At 34.8% G+C, this 20,630-nt stretch overlaps 1 protein-coding gene and 1 long non-coding RNA gene across 14 annotated transcripts in view; one reads left to right on the top strand and one right to left on the bottom strand.

The window, feature by feature from the left end:
- LOC140666485 (latrophilin Cirl) overlaps positions 1-20,630 on the top strand; it is a 418,870-nt gene that overhangs the window by 337,954 nt on the left and 60,286 nt on the right. For 9 of the 10 annotated variants that reach the window (XM_072893726.1, XM_072893727.1, XM_072893730.1 and 6 more), the window contains one exon: positions 15,239-15,280. The exons of the other annotated variant lie outside the window; for it this stretch is intronic. In XM_072893726.1, the coding sequence (XP_072749827.1) occupies positions 15,239-15,280 (42 nt within the window). The remainder of the gene's footprint in view (positions 1-15,238; positions 15,281-20,630) is intronic. 10 annotated transcript variants of the gene reach the window in all.
- The window catches only part of LOC140666490 (uncharacterized), a 268,533-nt gene that overhangs the window by 218,736 nt on the left and 29,167 nt on the right, over positions 1-20,630 (bottom strand). The window lies entirely within an intron of this gene.

Below are 20,630 nucleotides of genomic sequence, written 5' to 3'. Positions count from 1 at the left end.
TGCGTCGCGCTTGCGCTGTCGGTATCTCCACAATGTCCTACTGCCCCGTGTCCTAGAAGGATTACAGTAATTTAAAACTCTGACATTTGCGACCTCGAGATGCATTGCCGATTTACGTGATGAAATGAATGTATCAGATGTTTTTAACGAAATGACATTTTATACTTCTCATGTTCTGACTTCTTTCTTTTATTATTATATTTAGATTATATTTATATAACGTATTTGCCATTAAATGTGAAATATAAATAGAACAATGGAATTTTTATTTATGAAAACTTGAAATCAATTGACACGTTTCAGAGAGGCTATTACAGAGTTTAAATTTTAAATATTTGGATATTTGAGTATTTTATTATTACATTTTAATTCTTATAATAATAATATATATTAGCAAATACTCCAATGTTTGAAAAACTCAAATTTTCGAATATTTTATTTGCCGCATATTCCGTTAAATTCCTAACGATACAAAAATCGGCAATCAATTAACAAGACCACGAGCGTTCTCCGTGCGATTGTATTTTCGTAACGAGAACCGCGAGGGCTGATCGTCCTCGCTGAAAATTCCGGAGCATGTTTAAAAAGAGAGTGAACGAAAAAGGGGTGAATGCCAAAGGAGAAAATTCCTCTGGGAATTTCTTCAACAAGAACGGGACGAACGGAATGAATCGGCGAAAGCGTGCGTCGATCGGGATCCGAGGGACTTTACGGTCCATCGCTCGTCTTACAAAGCGCCCAGCACTCCCGGCTTCTTTCAGTGGACTAACGAGCCGAAGGGTTCCGGCGCGAGGGAAAGAGAAAAAAGGAGCAATTACGCTCTCGTAGGGAAATGGTGCGCTTAAAGTGCGGCGAGCGCACAATGATGGCCGTGAGAATGATTTTATTTCCGTGTGCATGATAATTGCACCGTTACAGTTGCAATCATCCGTTAATTGCATACTTTCCAAAGGACTGCATTATTCATAATTCACTCGCGACCACTTGGTTACGCGAACACTTGGTTTGCACGAGCGAACTTTCAATGTTCTACTTTTTATTATGAGAATTGAATTCTTTGGAATTTAATAGGAAATTACAATATGCACATTTGTTATACGTAATTTGTTATACTATTAAAAAATTAAGGATATATAAAAATAAACAAATAAATAAACTTACATCGCGCACGCTCGTTATTATAAAACATAATTTTTAAAAATTAATTTGAAAAAACAACTAAAAAATAACGTGTATGTCTTTCCTTCGGCTCTTGAAAAACTCATGCATCAAATTTCCATAATCTTTAAAACATGTGCACGATAAGAAAGTTCCAAAACTCGAGTCTTGAGATATATTTGAGAATTTTAGTATTCAGAGGCTTAAATCTTCCAAGCTGCAAATGTGCTCAAATTGAAATATTTATGTCCGGAACTGCTAAAGTAAAGTTCATAAAAGTAAAGATATATATAAGTAAAGATATCGAACTATGTGTCTTAGAAATATTTAAAATATTCAGTTTTTTATTGTTTAAAAATTTCATTATGCAATTGAACATTTATATTGTCTTCAAATTAATTCAACTGTATTAAATTAAGAAATTAATAGAGTCGAAAAATCTGAATTTTTAAATCAGATATTTAAAAGCATTAAAAATGCATCATGTATGTAAAACTGCACAATTGTTTTTATTAAAAATTCAATAAAATCGTCTAGACATTCTAGATATCGATGTCAATCATTTCGAAATTTATATACGACGAAGACGTGTAGTTTCATAGCGGAATAGTTCCTTGGTTCTGTTTCATCATTTTCATGCGTTTCTACTATCAGATAGTTGTAGCTTTTTTATAATGAAATTTCTACAGCAAGCTCAGAACGAGGTCGATCTCGCCGCGATCTCGATGTTTCCCATTTCGATTTGTTCGTGCCATCCATTGAATGATGGAGGAATTTCTTTCTCGTCGCTCGGCTTTCAAGAAGCTTTTAGAATTTCTTCAGAATGATCGCTTGAAAGCCCGCGAAAGTATCTTATGATGGAGCGTTCGTTTCGCGTTCATTCCACGCCGTAATTACAAATAATTGCACTTCGGAATAATTTGATGTTTAAAAACATGAGTATTTAGTGAGTGAAAAATCGAAAAATTTATTATTTTAAGAAATGATGTCTTAAATATTTTTTTCAAAAGTAATTACACAACATTTTAAAATTCTTAGCATATTCTGCATAGAAGATACGAATATTACTTTTTGTTATTTTAGTAAAATAATTTCTGATCATCCTAAACCTAATTGTCTATTATTTATGTACACTGATTTATAGTAGTCTGATTTGCGTTATTTATTTCACGATTTTGAAACCGCATTAATGAAAGATCTCATTTTCTGGTAAGCCATTTTCCGGTAAGCGTTTGATTATTAAAATGAATATACGATGCGCGCACCGGATTTATGCTCGCTTTCTCGGCTCTAATCTGGTAAACATAGCGAATTAGGACGAGAATTTCGTTCATGTCGAATTTCTGTCGTGTTCACGCTACTAAAAAAAGAAAACTTTTCCACTGCGGATCAACGGATCTGCATGTCCAGTTGCTGCATGTTCACTAAAGCGACGATACTTTGTGTCGATGACAACTTTGTATAGCTCTGACCATTGGATTTCGTGCTTGAAATCAGCTGAAACGAAAAGCTCGCACGTGCCAAACGAATAATTCACGAATTAAAACAGTTTCGAGCGCGGTGCGAAACGACAATACATTTTTTGGACGTTTTTCAGAAAATTTGTTAGAAATCTGGACAAAAAAACTGGGCGTGAAAATTGAGAGAAGTAATGGTAAAAAAAAAACAACCAGTTAGTTTTAGAAAAAAAGAAAAAAAAAAAAAAAAAAAAAAATCAGAAAAACTGCGAGAAAGTAATTTTTCCTAATGTTTAAAATATAATTTAAAAATTTTTTTGCGAGAAATAATATCATAAAATTTGCATATTTTTTACAACTTTTTTAAATATTAAAAAAAGGCTAACAATAAGTCAATGATTTATTTTAATACTTCGAAAGTATCAGCTTTGATTTATTTTGCTATAAATATTCTAAATTTTAGATAGGTCCTTTATCACTATTCACAGGTCGTTTGTCTCATAACTTATGGCACCACGAAGCACGTAAAAAATAATGTTTTTATACACATTTTAACAGATCAGTTGCGATACATCATTATACGCGATCTGTATTCTTCAATTAATGCTATCATCACGCTCGAGTGGCTTACATAGCTCGATAGACCGCATAGCTCCGACAAATTCCCCGATTATAGGCCACATCCCGCCGTGAATAAAGAGTCGGTAGCCCTTTGTGGGGCGTCACGCGTATTATTTATTCACGTCACGGGATCGAAGAATACCCGGACCTGGTACCTGACGGCGAGACTGAAAGACGACGAAGAAAGGGGATGAAGGATAAGACGCGAGTGGGCAGGGGAAGAGCAAGTGAGGAGAGGGGGAGGTGAGAGAGCGACAGCGAGGATGCGAGGAATAATAAGTCGAGATAACGAGCTTTTCGATTCTCTCCCCAGGTCGAAACGGAAAATTAATTAAGTAACTCCCAGGGTTCGCCAGGCATTCTTAACCTTGGAAGACACAATGAACGAGGAATCGTGCTCATGCGAGAGTGAGAGAACCTGGAGAGAGACTTGTCGGAGCAAAGAAGGAGAGAGAGAGAGAGAGAGAGAGAGAGAGAGAGAGAGAGAGAGAGAGAGAGAAAGAAAGAGAAAGAGAGCTGGGCTATCAGGGTCATTAGTTACGGATGTCTCGTCGAAACCGGGGCCACTCTCGTCTCGATAAACAGGAGACCCATTTCGAGACTTCGAGAAGAACGACAGGGTGGGAGGATCCTCGCGAGAGAGAGATAGGAAAAGGAGGCACGCGAAGAAGGCTTACAAATAATAATTATGGCCCCGGTAATATAACGGGCAGTGCGTCTGTTATCGGGAGACTCGTCCGGTGAGTGCACTACGTTGTTCATGAGATACGCAGTCCTGGCCGCTCGTTTCCATCTCGTCATCGCGATCGTTGTTCATTTTTGAACTCCCTCTTTCACCCGACACTGGTCTGTATCTCTTTTCGTTCTCGAAAGCACGCGAGCGACGACGTCTGCGAGACGATGCCTGTCGTTCGTCGAATGATATCGATTATTATTGATTCAACCGATATATATGCAACATTGAGCAACAAAATGAAATAAAAATATATTTTTTAATAAGTTTTGATACTTTAACATTTCCTCTAATACATTTGAAATTCAGTACATATATTTATAGAAATATAATAGTTTTAATTCATTGATATGTTGACATTTGGTTCAATACAATTTTCTTGATAAAAAAAACTTATAGAAAGAAATGTAGACAAAATCCGAGACTCGCAAATATAAACCGTGTCTAAAATTGCAGAAATCTTCTTCGTTTGAATGTTGGAAGAAACTGAATATATTAAAATAAATTAGATATATCGATCAAAAATTACAAGAATCAGGCTTCAGTTACAAACGAAATCCGCGATGCGATCGGAATCGACGTCTAGTATGTCGACGCTTCCGAAGACATCACATGACGGCCGCTTTGTCACGCTCATCTTACTTACGCGAATACACGTGAAAGAGTCCGGCAATCTGACTGCTCTCGGTAGAAGATACGAGGAGATTTTCAGCGGCTTTAAGGAGAATTGCGGGGGACGGGAGTTCAAATCAAGGTGGAGAGATGGAAGAAGAAGCTACGCGAGATGAAAAGAGAGAACGCCTTGGATGGAAGTTCCGAAGGCTTCGGGTACGGTGCACCGAAGTAGATTGCACGGATGTCACGCTTAATCGGATAACTTAGATTCGAAAGCCGGACTTTGACTCTTTTATATAGTGTACGAACGTACGCGGACACGCGTCAGCGGTACTCAACCTGCTACTGACGGAAAATTGCCAATTAAAAGTTTCTAACTTCCAACAACTATAGTTAAATGCGGGCAACATGTTTATTATAATAGCGTCAGTTTAAACCATCGATAAACAAAAAGCGTTACATTTTGCAAGTTAAAAAGGTATCTATTTTTCTCGTTTTTGTTTTCTACAATTCGAAGAAAACTAGAAAAAGTTATAAAGATATTAAAAAAGTATTAAATATTTATATATTGAAACTTATTGTATTATAGATGTGTATATTGACGCAGTCATAATTTTTGCCAAATTAAAACGATGCATTTTGCATGTACTTTAAGTACAATTCAGAATTACAATAAAATAAATAAATAAATAATTTATTTATTAAGATCTCTAATGAATAATATCTTTAAATTAATTTTTAATTCATAATATATATTAAATGAGTATAATTTAATTTTTAAGATTTTAATATGTATACTGTATATATTTTATTATTTTTAATTTATAAAAAAATATGAAATAATACAAAATAAAATAATAAAAATATATATTTATAAATAAAATAAATAAAATAAATAAAATAAATAAAATAAATAAAATAAATAAAATAAATAAAATAAATAAAATAAATAAAATAAATAAAATAAATAAAATAAATAAAATAAATAAAATAAATAAAATAAATAAAATAAAATAAATAAATAAAAATATATATATATATATTATTTATATTTATATATTTTTATTATTATTATTTTATTTTGTTGGGAAGATTTTATATGTTGAGATATAAAAAACAATATTAATCACATTAAAGCAAAATACAGTTAAAGAAATATCACAAGGCACTCGAATGTAATAAGTGCAGCGACTTTGCAGTAAAGCTTCGATCTTATGTATGTATATATGGGTGCATGTGTTGTTCTCTCTCCGCCTTCTTTTGCCCGTCGCCGATCTGTCCGTCACGGTACATGCACGCACGCATGTGCGTGATGCACTCGGCCCGTTGCTCTGCGTGCGAAAGCGTGAAAATCGCGGCGACGACCTGTAATCTGTCGTAGCGACCGACTCCGTAGTCGCATAAATACTAGAATTATTCCAAGTAAAATATTTTTATACCGCAAAAAAGAGCGATCATGTCGAGAGGAATTTATTCGTATTTCCTGAGCGTGATTGTAAATGCAGCTATACATGCATGATTTCTCAGTATCGATAGAAATCATTTTATTTGCGGACTTAAGTAAAAATCTGACTAATTCTTTCAATCCTTCGACCATCATTTCTTTCCACAGACCTTTATTTTTTTCGTTCTTTTACTTTCTGCTTTCGTTTTTCTTACGACTTCCGATAAAAACAGCGTTCAAAATTATATCCGCTCGAGGAATAAAACGAACGAACTATAGAAAAGAGCTGAAATCATCGTCGAAACTATGAGCGTCGTGACCATGCACAAAGTTAAGAAGCTAATTACTCATTAGTTTTTTTTCTGTGTATTCATCACGTATAATTCTAGTTAAAAATTCTACAGATCAATTAAAGATGCATAGCACAAGTATACGGGATATATTACTATCCTTAAAAAAATACTTGTAACGATTATATATAAGTGACCTAAAAAACTAATCTTTTGATAATCAAAATTGTTAAATCCCATTAATGATAATTGACTAATAATTCCGTTGTTTTATTCCCGGCAATTATCTTCTTTATGAATGTTTTAATATATTGCACTTTCCACGTCAAATTTCAGCATTTTTGTTCATCAATTCTTTGCATTTCGAATTGAATTTATCTTTCAAAATCAGAATTATAATGGAAGATAAAACTTTTATTGGATCTGGAATATCTAATCAGGAAAAGAGATTTATACGCATACTTTTAAGCGAGATTTAAGAATAATGTGCGTGCGACTACGCAACATTATACACCCCATATAAATTATGAATCTCCAAATTAAAAGCTGGCACAAACCCCAACATCTGCAGTCTCTGCGCCGCCCCTAAATCACACGGAACGCATTAAACACGTCACGGCCGTGTCGCGAGCTCTACGCCACCCTTCGACGAAAAAAGGATGGAGAGCAGGGTTAAAGGCGAAAATTTCTTTCGCGTAGCTCTTTTTCCACCCTTGTCAGTTACCGCTCATATTGCAGAAGATTGTTAAACATTTCCTAAAAATATCATAAAAGCATTGAATCGATATTCCGTAATTTACAATCAGTTATTAGGAAACAAACAGGAAAAACGGTTTTATTTTCTCAAATTCATGTTAGCACATTTTAAATCGATGATTTATTATCAAGATAAAAGCAGAGGTAGTTTAATATCTCATGTTATGATAACAAAATATTCTTTTTTTTCCTTATAGAATATATAATAATTGATATATTCTCTGTTTTATTTTTAAAATTAACAAAAATATTTTCTGTAATTTTCTAAAATAATTTAAGTGCGAGTTGGGGATATTAATACACAAAGATATGTTTTGAGATATTTTGTGTATTAAAATACTAAGATAATAAGAGATAAATAATAAGAGATTAAATTGCGAAAATTAAATTTTCCATCAGTAATATACTGATAATTGTCTATCTTTTTCGTAAATTATGTTAGTTTTATAAAATTTTGTTTTCCTGAAAATTTGTCTACTTGGTCTATTTGAGCCATGCGTAAACACGAAGCTGAACGAGGATAAAATTTGTCTCTGACGTTGAGCGCGCGACGTCGCACCGGGGGACGTAATCCCGACGAGGGTTCGAGCTGGTGGTATCTCGTTGACCGCCCTGCTCTCTTCGGGGTGCGCGCTCTCTCCGAAATGGGTGTAACAGCGAGTGTAAGGGGGTGGTGGCGGATAATATTTTAAAACGAGCGCGAGTCTGTTGCGGGCAGAGCTCTCTCGCCAGCGTGGCTCGTACAATGCTGAAGAGAGCACGACGAGGAGAGCGGAAAACAGATGGGTGAAGTGGAAGGGAGTAGGACGGGGTTGTGCGAAGGACGGAGGGGGTTGGTACGTAAAGGGAGGGCGTGCCCGTTGTTATCTGGCTTGTTCCCCGGATGAAATATCGGCTAGCAGTTTCAGGCCTTCTTCTCCACTCCTACCTCGATCTTTTCTTCCGAGCCTTCCTTCCTCGTACGCCTTCTTCCTCTTCTGCTTCTGCCTTCCTTATACTCTCTCGCCTGCCGGATTCTCTGTGATACCCCTGCGAGGTGAAAAGTTTTTCCGCGCGCGCCATTGTCAGACTTTTGATTGCATTGGGATTTCCCTCTTTCTCTCTTTCTTTCCTTTACTTCTTTATTTAAATTTTTTTTTCTCCACAGCTTTTCTTCTTCCACATCTTTTCGTGTTTTTCATACATTCTTTTAAATTCGGAGTCTATTTCTCTCATTCTCTCTTCTTCTTTCCTTTTCTTTCTTATTTTGTAATTGTTATCTTGTCGACAATTTCTTCTCCGCATGTTTTCTTCCACTTTTTTTCTTAATAATATTTTTTATATTTTTGTTATTTTTATATTTAAATTTGCTTTTTTCTTGTTTGTTTTCTTTATCTTCTCATATCTTTCCAATTTGATGTTCAATTTAATATTAAAATTTTACCTGTAACATCTTGTCTTAGAGATCTTATCTTCTCTTATCTTTTCTTTTCTTTATGATATTTTTTATTTAGAAAAAATTCCCCTGTACTTATGTGCTATTACATTTTTCTTAGCTAACTCTTTATATTTTTTCGCCTTTTTCTCTCTCACCAGCATATTTATATTCGCGTCTCGCCAATTTCTTCTCATCTCTTTCCCAGGATATACTAGCACTCATCGTCCTCTCCGTAGACCACGTCTACGTCCACTCTCATATCATTATTATATATCACCAGGGAGCCCATCGATCATAGCAACCATCGTTTCGGAAGCGACTATCCTCGATCTCTTCGGAAAGTTGAGAAAAAGAATAGGAGGAACTAAGGAATTATCGAAGGATAACGTACGCTGTTATCTTCTTCTTGTCGAAAACACTGTATATTAACAGCACACAGCGACATTTTTTTACTTCTTTCCTAACGCGAATCCGAAAGAAAATAAAAGAAACTTATGGAATGAAAAAGTTTAGCAATTTGATTCACATCTTCCGGATAACGTGGAGATCATGTAAAAGCAGAAATGATCGATGCGTACTCTCTCTCTCTCTCTCTCTTTACGAGTTTGTCTCGCAATCATCACGAGTTTGTCTTGTAATCATCATCATATTGTCGCGTTTTATCACTTCTTATTCTTCCTCCCTGCAACTTTTTATACACTGAGATTGTTAACAAAAATGGATTATGCTAATCTATTCTGTAAACTGAGACATACAAGATTGATTATATAAATGCTAATGCGAATTGTTTTAATATAAGAAAAATATGATCAAGTATAAAAGCATAATAAGAGAGCATTTAAGAATAAATAGTTCATATACAGAATATTTAATTATTATATTGTCTTTTAACTGTTGATTCTTTAATGAAGTCAGAATCGATTTTTTTTTTACAGGAATAATGACAATATTGATGTTTTCATAATCAAGTTTTAAATTAAATTCTTTAAATTAAAAATTATAGTAAAGTCAAATTTAAATTATGATGAATATTTCATTCGCGCGATTGAAGCTTAATTCAAGGATTATAGTTTTTTCATCTTTCCGCTTTTCTCTCTTTCTGTCTCCCTCTTCCTCCCTCCCTCCCTCTCTCTCTTTCTCTCTCTCTCTCTCTCTTTTAATAACTTATAATTTAAAGGTCCTCGTATCCTTTTTCTTTAGCTTGATAAGTATTTTTTTAGTAAAAAAGTTATATTATTTAAAAAAATGAAAATTTATTTTTAAAATATTATTTGCTAGTTTGTGAATCATCTTCTATGTGTATTATTTTAATGTCTGTTTTTTCATATTGTATTACTCGCAGTTTACTAATCCATTTAACAATTAAAATCCATTAAAAAATTTAACATAACAGTAATTACAACACTATGATAAAGAAGCATTATAGTTTGTGTTTTAATAAATTATATTTTCCCTAAAATTATTATATGTAGATCCAGTTGAAACGCGAATTAAATATTTTATTTTATGTTGTTTCTTTTAATTCCTTAATATTTTTTCACAGTATATATAAATTGTTATTTCACAATTCCAACATAAAAAAGGTACATCTTAAAAATAACAATATATCATATTGCGAAATATAACATGGTATCTGAAGTCTTTTTCGTTCTAATCGCATCGACACATCATGTAACGCACGGAAACATTTTTATGAAGGTGTGACATAACGCTTCCTCTATCTCGAACACGAGTTATCACGATATTATCGTCGGCGATAATCCTGACCGCGCGATGCAGCGGCGTGACATGCAGTCGCAAATATTCATGTGCCATAGCAGAGGCTCGACGGAGTTATAGTCTGCCGGATTAAATTGTAATCGTCGGTTAATCTGTCCGGTGGGATCGCGGTCTACCTGAAGCAGCAAATCAATCGGGACCTGCTGGTCTCTTATCAGGCTTTTCAAGCGAACCTTGGCAGAAAGAAACTTTATCTTGGCTTTGCCTTGTCCCTTATACATATCGCACGTTCTTTATGTACTGTTGCAATCCAAGCCATTCTCTGTGTCTTATAAATTAAACCCGCCGATATAAATTAATGCATTGAGTATATATTTTATTCGAAATTTATTAGAGCGTTATTACAAATTATATAAGCGCAGAATAATCAAATAATTATGATTCTCTTGCTAAGAAATAAATGAAACTTGAATGATTTAGCTTCGTTAAAAATTAATGTATTGTTACTATTATTATAAAAACGTGACGTTTGTTTAAGATGTATTTCTCTATTCAATATGTGATTTCTTTTGAGATATCAATCAAATTAGTTTTTATCCGTTACGTAATTATATTTAGAGAAACATATGGTTCATTAAAAAAATATCGATGACATATAACTCTATCAAAAAACGATTGCAGAAAAAATTATTTCTTTGACATTTATATTCGCTGTTCAGAGTCGTTGAAATTTCGTAGCGAATTTCCTCGTAGCTTCATATTTTAGGAAGATATCAGGTGCTGTATTTCCAATATGAACCATCTACTATATCTCTATTAAATATAATATCAAACGAAATTAGGCAGCACTTCTGCCACGAGGATACCGACCGACTTCCCTTAAGTCAACCGACATCCCGCGCGATGCAGCAAAGGTTCCGCACGATAAATCCTCGCCAAGTAAGGAAGCCAAATAACTTAAGCGCGATCTCATGCGAGTGTAGGAGCGTTTGGAACGAACGAACCAGGACGACGTAGAGGAGGAGGAGGAGGAGAAGAAGGAGGAAGAGGTGAAAGAGGTGGAGACTCCGAAACGTAACGTGAGAAATACGACGAGAGCCGAGGTGCGGGTCAAGAGGTGTGAAGACGGTCGAAACGAGAGAAGCGAGAGGGTGGAGGAGGGCGGAAGGGATCGCGAAAATATTTGGAACGTTCAATTCGAGGTACAGGAAAGCGAGATATCGGTGTTCGGCGAAATAACCGAAGAATCTTATGCTCATTTCGCGAAGAGCCGCCCAAAGTGCCGCCGGCAATCCCGTATCGGATTCGAGATCGCATTGTCACCACCGCCATCCTCCACCTTCTTGGTCTGTCGTCTTCCCTCGGTGCAGCATCTCTGACATTCGCATGGCACTAAATCTAGCACAATGGCGCGGGTGTAATGCTATATAACGTGCTTTGCGGGTCGATGCCGTTTTACCTCGTCCGCTCACATCAGATACTTTATCTGGAGATCTTGTACAGGATGGTGCAGAATTAACGCTCATTTTCCCGATTTGTTCATATACGTAATATAAATCAAGAGCTCATTGAAGAAGAAAGGAGAAAATATCTTCAGATATTTTCTAGCTGTAGATATTGTGAATAACAATAAAAAGCTTATTGCTTTAATAACTAAATGATACGAAGCGAGTGATATACAATCTTGTTATTTCAACTAGTTCAAACAAAATATCAACATAAAATGTGATTTATAATGGTATATATTTTTATATATATATATATATATATCAGAAGGATAATCATATATATATTAAAAAATTAGAAGTAGACATTAAATCATCTTGTACAGACATCCATGCGAAAGTATTTGTCTATCTTTACGATGCAATTGAATATTTTTATAAATTAATATTGAATATCGCAATATCTTTAATGATGTTTATTAATTTATAAAAATATCCAATTAAAGAGATTAATTAAGATAAATAAACATTGTCTATAGTAAATTGTTATCTACGAATTACGAATATCACTATATTACATAATAGATGTTAATATAAGTCAAATAAATGAGAGAAGAAAATCGGTGTTGTATTAAAACTTGTAACTCATTAATAAACTTATAAGAGGTTCGTAATATTTTATATTGGTAGTAAAAATTTTGGTATTTTTCTCAAGAGTTTTATTAAGAATTATGTTGAAAATGCCGACTCTCATTAACAATTTATGGCTTGGGTTAGTCCCTTGCAATGTTACCTTGTTACAGAGTATCCTGTTAATATTGTTAAATAAATTCTGTCGCAATGATGCTGGTAAGGTAAAAATTAATAAATGCGGATGTGCGAGCATAAAATCGAATGCATCTTTTATGTGAAATTTTCACTTAGAGAAGGCGAGTCGTTCTCTTTAGAGTCGCCGTTTTCGAGTACTTTTTAATGGAATATTTAGCAGAACGTACATTGAATGTTCATCGAGTGATATTCCTGGCGACGTTGTCGTTGACTTTCAAGTTGAGTTTCGATCGATGCTATCTGGCCGAGCCATGAAAGCGCAAACTCTCCAAAAGTAGCGAAGCCCCCCCCCCCCCAAGAATCGCCAAGCAGCACTCGGAAGCGATTTCTCGAAAACTCATTCGAAGGTCTTTCGATGTAAACGGACGCGGATTCAAATCAAATTGAAATCGCTTATTTGCGAGGAATCTTATATGATATTCTAAAAAAAAATTAGCTTCTCCTTCAATAATTTATATACTAATTCCCCAAAAAGTTTAATTTCAAAAGATTCCCCTGTTCTAAAAAAAATATCAAATTTTATTTTTGTGAAAAGTTATTTACAGCATTGAAATTTCAAAAGCTGCGCTTGCTATTCTTTCGCTTGAAAAATTCATAAGATCTGCATTTGTTTCGTTGCATTTACAATTGGAAGTTTCGTTGTAAATAATCAATGAATGGTAAATTATTTATGACCTATTGCTTGAGAATTACGGATATTATAATTTTCGCTTCGCAAATTTCATAATTCGGACAATTCGATATAAAAATGTCGGGTATATAAAATGTCTCAAAATTAATGCAATTTTTCTTGATTATATATCTTTCTAGCAATTTCTTTTTCAATTATATACCTCAATATTATTATCTAAAAAATGTTCAATATAAAAATATGTATTGATACGCATTTTTTCCAAAAGATCCAACTTCGGTTTGACCTACTTATTCGTTCAAGAACTAGAAACCATTTCGAGAACTCGCGCGCGATAAATGTCGATTCGCTTGGGAGAAATTCTCGATTCGAGGGAAACGCGTTTCTCTCGATTTCGTAGATACGACCACGGTTCCTAATTCCTTCGGGCAGAGTAGATAGAGGCGGATAGCTTGATACAGGAAGCGATTCCAATTCCGACGGTTAACGCCTGCTCGGAGAATCGCTATCGAAGATGTAGTCCTGAATGTTTAAGGAAACGCGTCGCAATGTAGTCTTTATTCGCGGTGCATTCCCTCGATGGCCGTAACTGCTTTTTGCGAAAAGACTTACCAAAGTTGCTACTCACTTACGACCAAGAAAGACGCGAATCACCCGTCAAAATGTTCCAGAGATTTATCAGCCGTTCAAAATTTAAGTAGGCATACAAAGTCCAAAGATACTTTCGGCTTATGTATCATAAAAAGCTTTTTAATTACAAATGACGAGCAAGTTTTATGATAAAAGTTAATGTTGCATATAAGATTACACGAGATATTGCTATATATGAATTTTTTATGAAGATATATTTAAATAATGAAATAAGATATATATGAAAATTTTCTATTTAATCTTTATGAATTTTTATATAATATCTTTATCAAAAAATCTTTTATATTTAATCGAGCATTATTTGTTCTGAAAGTTATTGGAAATTTGAAATATTTAAATTATAAAACATTGTAGCCTTTACAGCTTACCGATCTTTATGATTTTTTTCTTCACAAGAAGATAAAACAACGAAGTTTGCGAACTAATTGATTTATCGATTTAACAAGGCGTATTAAAAATCTTCCGCTGTGCTCATTAACGAGCATAAATAAGGAATCAAAGACAGCAACAGCAGAAAGCCGTTCAGATAGAAAAAAAACTTCGATTTAATTCTGCAATTAAATCTTTTACTCGAACTCTTCATTTTTTTTCTTTTTCCCCCAAACCATCTTTTGCTTCTAAGACTTCTTGAAATAATGCAGAACGTTTTTTCAAACGCGGCATCTTTCGTAGCATATCCCCAAAGAGATCTTAATCTTTTTTCAAACTTATTATTTTCTTTACTTTTTAACTTACTGCTCACGCGGTTTGTTGCCGTTTTAAGATTACACAAGAGAACACCAAAAATGATGTCTCTCTGCTCAGATTACAACACGCTTGTTCTCAGGTACTCTCCTGGGGAATAGAGTCCTTACCCTCCCATTGTACGAGAAGATGCGTATCCCGCATAGAAATTAAAGCGAGCGATAAAACAGACTCTAAATCGCAATTAATTAAATCGTTAGCCACCCGCGTTTCTTTTACGACCGCGGTAACTGCTCAGGGATGTTCGGATGTCTCGGAATGGTCTTTAAAAATTAATAGAGAAAGGGAGAGAGAGAGGAAGAGAGAGAGCGCGCGCGAGAGAGATATCGAAACAGAATTTTACTGTATCTTGGAAATATATATTCATTTTTAGAATAAAGCGACAATAAATGTTATGTATAACAAAAATGTATAAGGAAAGAAAAAAATATGCTATAAAATATTTATATATATGTGCACAATAATAAATGTGAAGATACGCTTAAAATATATAGAAGTAAATAAAAGAAAAAAAGGAGATTGTATCAAGAACTATAAATTGAAATAATGAAATAAGTAATATGCATTAAAAGAATCTATAAATAAAAGAAATGTTTATTTATATTAATTAAAATTAAATTCTATTGTTTTTTATTATTAATGAATAGAGAAATTAAAAATACAAGCTGTAGAAATAGTAACGGGTTTCACACGAACCGCAATTAACATCTGTTTATATTTTTGTTTCAGGTAAGAAGCTGTCACTCTCACACCGAAACCGACTCGAAATAGGTAGGATCAATTTGACAGATTATAGCACCTTTTGACATTTCGCTAAGATTCTTCTAGGAACCGTCCCAAGTATAACGCCTGAAGCGTGTTTGACACGTTTCGTCTAAGGTTCCCTGGCTACCGTCCTCATGCGAGCAGACGGATTCGGCGTCCCTAGCCTAATTACAGGGCAGCTCTCCAAGCACCTGCGCTTCTTCTTTCGTTTCGATTTCGTGCCTTCGCAACGGACACCCGTGAGCCTAACGTGGATAAGAAACGCGATCCAGACTTCTCTAACCAAGTCCTCCCTCTGTCCGACCAATCGTTCTTATAGTTCTTATGGTTTCGACGCCTCGAGGCATCAATATTATTTACGGCCCCTACTATGTTAACTACTGTAAAATGGAACTAGATTGCGTGTATAATAGCGAGGAAAGCGTTGTCATAATGAATTAAGATTGCAAATCAATAAACAAAGATTATTTGTTTGTTATTGTTAAAATATTTCAATTTATAGATATAATATAATAAAAAAATTAAAAAAATTTTCTTATAAAATTAATTTATTAAACTTTGAGAATTATTTTCTAAATTTTAAATTTGATTAATAATCAAATATAAAATTTGTACAGTCTTGAAACTATGACTTTTTCGATAACTTATTTATATTTTCTCAGTTTAACTTTTTTTCTTCGTTTTATAAGAGGTATCATTTTATAACTGTGTTATTTTCAAATTAAAAGCAGACTAGTAAAAAGTAGCTGACAAATAAATCGATACGGACAGCATAAAACTCTGAGTTTTCGATTCGAATGAGTTTTCAGTTTGTTACTTCGCACTTTTTGTACGATTCGCGCACCGCTGCCCACGCAATTCTTCGATACACGTATCGAAGGGCTTCGCGATTACTTCAGCAACAATGGTCATCGTGATAGGACGCGTAATAGAATCGAAAACGATTGGCATAACACCTGTGACAAAAGTCTATCAGACGACAGTAGTAAAATTACCTTCGAAAATGTAGTAAAATTACCTACGAATGTATGATTTTTATATTTTTTTTTTCAATTATAACTAATCAAAAAATTGCATTTTACAATATTTATCTTGTAATTATTGACATAAACTATGTTTCTTATTTCTTTTATATTATACGTTCATCTAATATCAATTTTCTTATGCAATTATTGTTGATGGTATATGTTTTTTTATTTTTATGCTTTATAATACGAAAGTTCAAAAATTTTCATCCTTGCTTCTTTTTTAATTTTTAACACAAAAGAGGAAAAATAAATATACATAACATAGCAAACAATTTTCCGTACTGTAAAATTTCACTGTGTGATCAGATTTAATTTCTTGTGTCGTAAAAATGAAGCGTCTGTAAAATGAGAGGTAATGGAGGCAGAAAAATGATTCTTTAATTAACTCGCGTCATATGCCAATGCCATCGAATTAGCCAATTTTATGAGGTAGAAACACGTGTTACGTTTATCGTGCACAATAGTCTTTGACCCGTGTCTCGATCATGCAACACAATAAATAAATAGTACAGGAAACTCGATACGCGGAAGATTTAATACTGCTTTTAATATGATTCATAAGAAATATTGAAGAGAGATTTTTCTTAATCGAGTATATGAACAAGATGCATGAGTACATTTTTAAATTGCATAATTAATAGACACTAATGTATTTTAATAATATCTGTGTGCAATTTGTGTTACATCGCGAGAAAAAATATATAACGGAAAACAGACCGATATATGTAAATTTTTTAACAAGTATTAAAAACATGAAATTTAAAGCTTGACATTTGTACGAGATCTATACATGTAGTATATAGATACATGTATTTACAAAGCATTGCATTTAAACAAAAAACATTATAAAACTCCCGAGAATTTTTATGTAATGATAATAATAATTTCAAAGATACTACTTTATTCAGATTATATTTCCGAGATTTTTATAAAATTTATATACCGGAAAAGGTACCATTTTCTCTCTCGCGTTCGTTTTCTTCTCGTAGCGACTCTCTAAAACTGAATTCTCTCGTTAACGAGAATCTACATATTTGTCTTTCGCTGAGAGATGAGCGTATTAATAATGACAGATGATTAAACATTGTATCGAATTCAGGTTTGCTCGCGGATTCATGTAATGAAAGAATCATGAAACGCTGCCGATGCTCGATTTGTCGGAAACTATCAAATCAATCCGGCGCGCCGCTCATTCCGAGGATAAGTGCGAAAGAGGAGGAATGAGAGAGAGAGAGAGAGAGAGAGAGAGAGAGAGAGAGAGAGAGAGAGAGAGAGAGAGAGAGAGAGAGAAAGGAAGGAGAGAAGGGGAGGAAACGGGAGGGTTACACATGCATACCTACACACACATAACACACACACACACACACACATACACACACACATACACACACACACACACACACACACACACACACACACACACACACAGGAGCACAGTGTCGCGTTTCAATAATTACGAGCTGAAATATTCACGGAATCACACCGGGGGCGGCGAATGCACGGGAATGACTTGCCTGGGCGGCGGCGCGCGTCCATTCGGATGATGCGTCGCGACGCGGTCGCGCGGCCAGTTCGCGCGAAAATTATATACATCAAGAGATGTCGGCGTCGTGAATATTTGATCGGCCGTTAGTGTGTGTTGTTGCCCGTTCGCGCTCGCGCGCGCACGCGTCATCAATTATTCCGTCGCGGTGCTTTTTCGTAGGCGGCGGCGCGCGCGATAACGCGTGTTCCCACCATGACAGATGTCCATTACCAACCAGCGAGTACGGCGATTTCGAATGATGATAATTGAGCCGCGAGTGTGGCAGGGCCGAGCGTCGCGATGAAGGATTGTTTTCTTCCGGCCCGTTCATACACAGGCGGGAATCATTAATGGCCCCTGTGTTGTTTTCCCGCGCACCGACACCTTTTCTTGCATAGAGATAGAATATGGTTGCGCGCCGGTGAACTCAGCGCAACAACAGGGGCTATTAATGATTCAGTGTACGAAATATCATGTTGCAACTTGGTGTATATTCGTTTCCAATTCTCCAGAGTAACACATTTATAGTATCTGCGTCTCTCGAGAGCTATACACGGTATATTTATTAAGAGAGATAAAATAACTTAGAAAAATGGTACGGAAAATGAAATTTAAGGATATATATATATATATATATATTTTTTTTTTTTAATAAAAGATTGATTCCAAAAAGAAAGTATAAAAACAAAGAACCGCGTTACAAATTACCTAAATTACTAATTATTTCTTAAAAGTGAAAAGATATGTATTTACGGACTAAGCACGTAGATAGGTTATTGTTGCCTCTAGCGTTGTTTTTGACAAAATACAGTTTCCAACGCGAAGATCGCCTCTTCTCGCCTTCTCGCGGTTGCATTAATTAGCGAACTTTATGAATGCGCTGGCGCATATTAATCTCGTCATTTCCATACGTCGCCGGCGGTAGAGCCGATTCACGTTGGCGTCGTGTAACAGCATTATGTGCGTATTCCATTATTTATAATGTAATCGGAGGCCGCGCTTTTGTAGTCTGGCGCGTTACGTAATTAGCACGAGAATTATCGGCGGCACGATGGCGACGGCGGTGACCGACATTTCAATGTGGTTAATTTTAACCAAGAATGGAATTGCTGCGAACACTATTCCTCGTAAAAATACACTTCTCGACCTAATTAATTATCCTACAATTTATAATTCCTACCACTGGATGAGACCGTCATATTTGCTCATTGCATATTTTAATCCCTTTTTTTTTATTCTTTTGTCTTGATATACTTTAGTATATCTATATTATATATATTATAATATTTAAAAATATTTTTAGCGCTTAATGTTGTCTAGAATTTCAGAAAAAACGTGCTTGTAGCATTATGAAAACTATCGATTTTTTCCTTAAAGTCTGACTCTACTAAATAAATCGTTTAATTAAAATAAATAAGCATAATAATAAGAAAAAAAGAGAATTCGCAAAAATGATTAAAAGCGATTAATTATAATAATCTAACGTTACACATTTCTTTATGATACAGTTTTGCTTTTCAATGTTATCATCTTATGATGCATTAGTATTAAAGGATCAGACTCAGCAACGATCTCAATCGTGATTTATTGTGAATCAGTATACCAGTTACAAATTATAATCAAATTATCAAATCGACCAAATAGATCGCATTAGATAGTAATGCAATGTAGTAAATAACACATTCTATATCGATTCATATTTCTCTTGTAAAACTTATTTTACAAAAAGCTTAAGTTTTCTATAAAATGCTGGCTATACAAAAGATTGACATTTAAAAAAAACAGCTTTTTTTTAATAAAAATATTAATTTTACAATAAATCTACAGCATATACAAAGGTAGTATTAGTATTTTATTATTAGTATTAGGATTTATATATATTATAGGTTTTATACCGGAACAATAATGTAGGTGTAATTAATGTATTGAAAACAATATACATACTGATAAGAAAAGAATTGATTAATTATCATGTCTATTGAATATCGAAGTGTATGGCGGATATGCGGTGTAAATATATATGTATATGTGTAATATATATACTGTGCATGATATCGGCTGACGAGACCAACGATATTGTCGATGTAATTGGATCGCCAGAGATCGCGCACTTGCGGAATAAAAATATTATGAATGAATGGGTCATTCTCTCTCTTGGGAAACGCGATCGCTACGAAATAGGCTGGCCAAGCAATCGGCTCGGGTTACTCGGTACTATCCTAGGTGACGTCACTCTGCGATAGGATTTACCAACGACGGTTTCTTATTTCCGTGCTTCTTCCTCCCGGTGGATTTAGCAGTAAGTGGATTAAACGCGCGATTGTTCTCTCTCTCTCTCTCTCTCTCTCTCTCTCTCTCTCTCTCTCTCTCTCTCTCTCTCTCTCTCTCTTTTTCTAAACTTCAATTACTTGAGCGCGAGATTTCTTTGAGTATCAAAATGAGTACAAATGATTTTTTTCTAATCTTCTTGCAAGATATCTCGCGACAATACAATTTAAAAAATTAGGAACATTTCGCGTGATGGACTAGTTTATAAAAGTATCCGTTTTCGTCGAGGATGTAACCATTGCGAGCTCGCCGTTTCGATATTACAAAAAATCGTTATTCCCTGACCCGGAGACAGAAAAAAGTAGAGGAAAAGCACATCCGGCGCGGATGAACGTCGCTCGCGGATGCTGACGCCGCGTCGATATCGGTTATCGGCGTCCGCGGACGTCGCCTGATCGATGACCCGCACGATAGAAATGACGTTTCACAGGACATCGTTTCATTTGCTCGTACGTAATTTTTTTTTTCGTTGCCG

The sequence above is a fragment of the Anoplolepis gracilipes genome, chromosome 6 (assembly GCF_047496725.1).
Source record: "Anoplolepis gracilipes chromosome 6, ASM4749672v1, whole genome shotgun sequence".
NCBI lineage: Eukaryota > Metazoa > Arthropoda > Insecta > Hymenoptera > Formicidae > Anoplolepis > Anoplolepis gracilipes.
The sequence above is the reverse complement of the archived record's forward strand: the minus strand, read 5'-3'. Positions and strand labels throughout refer to the sequence as shown.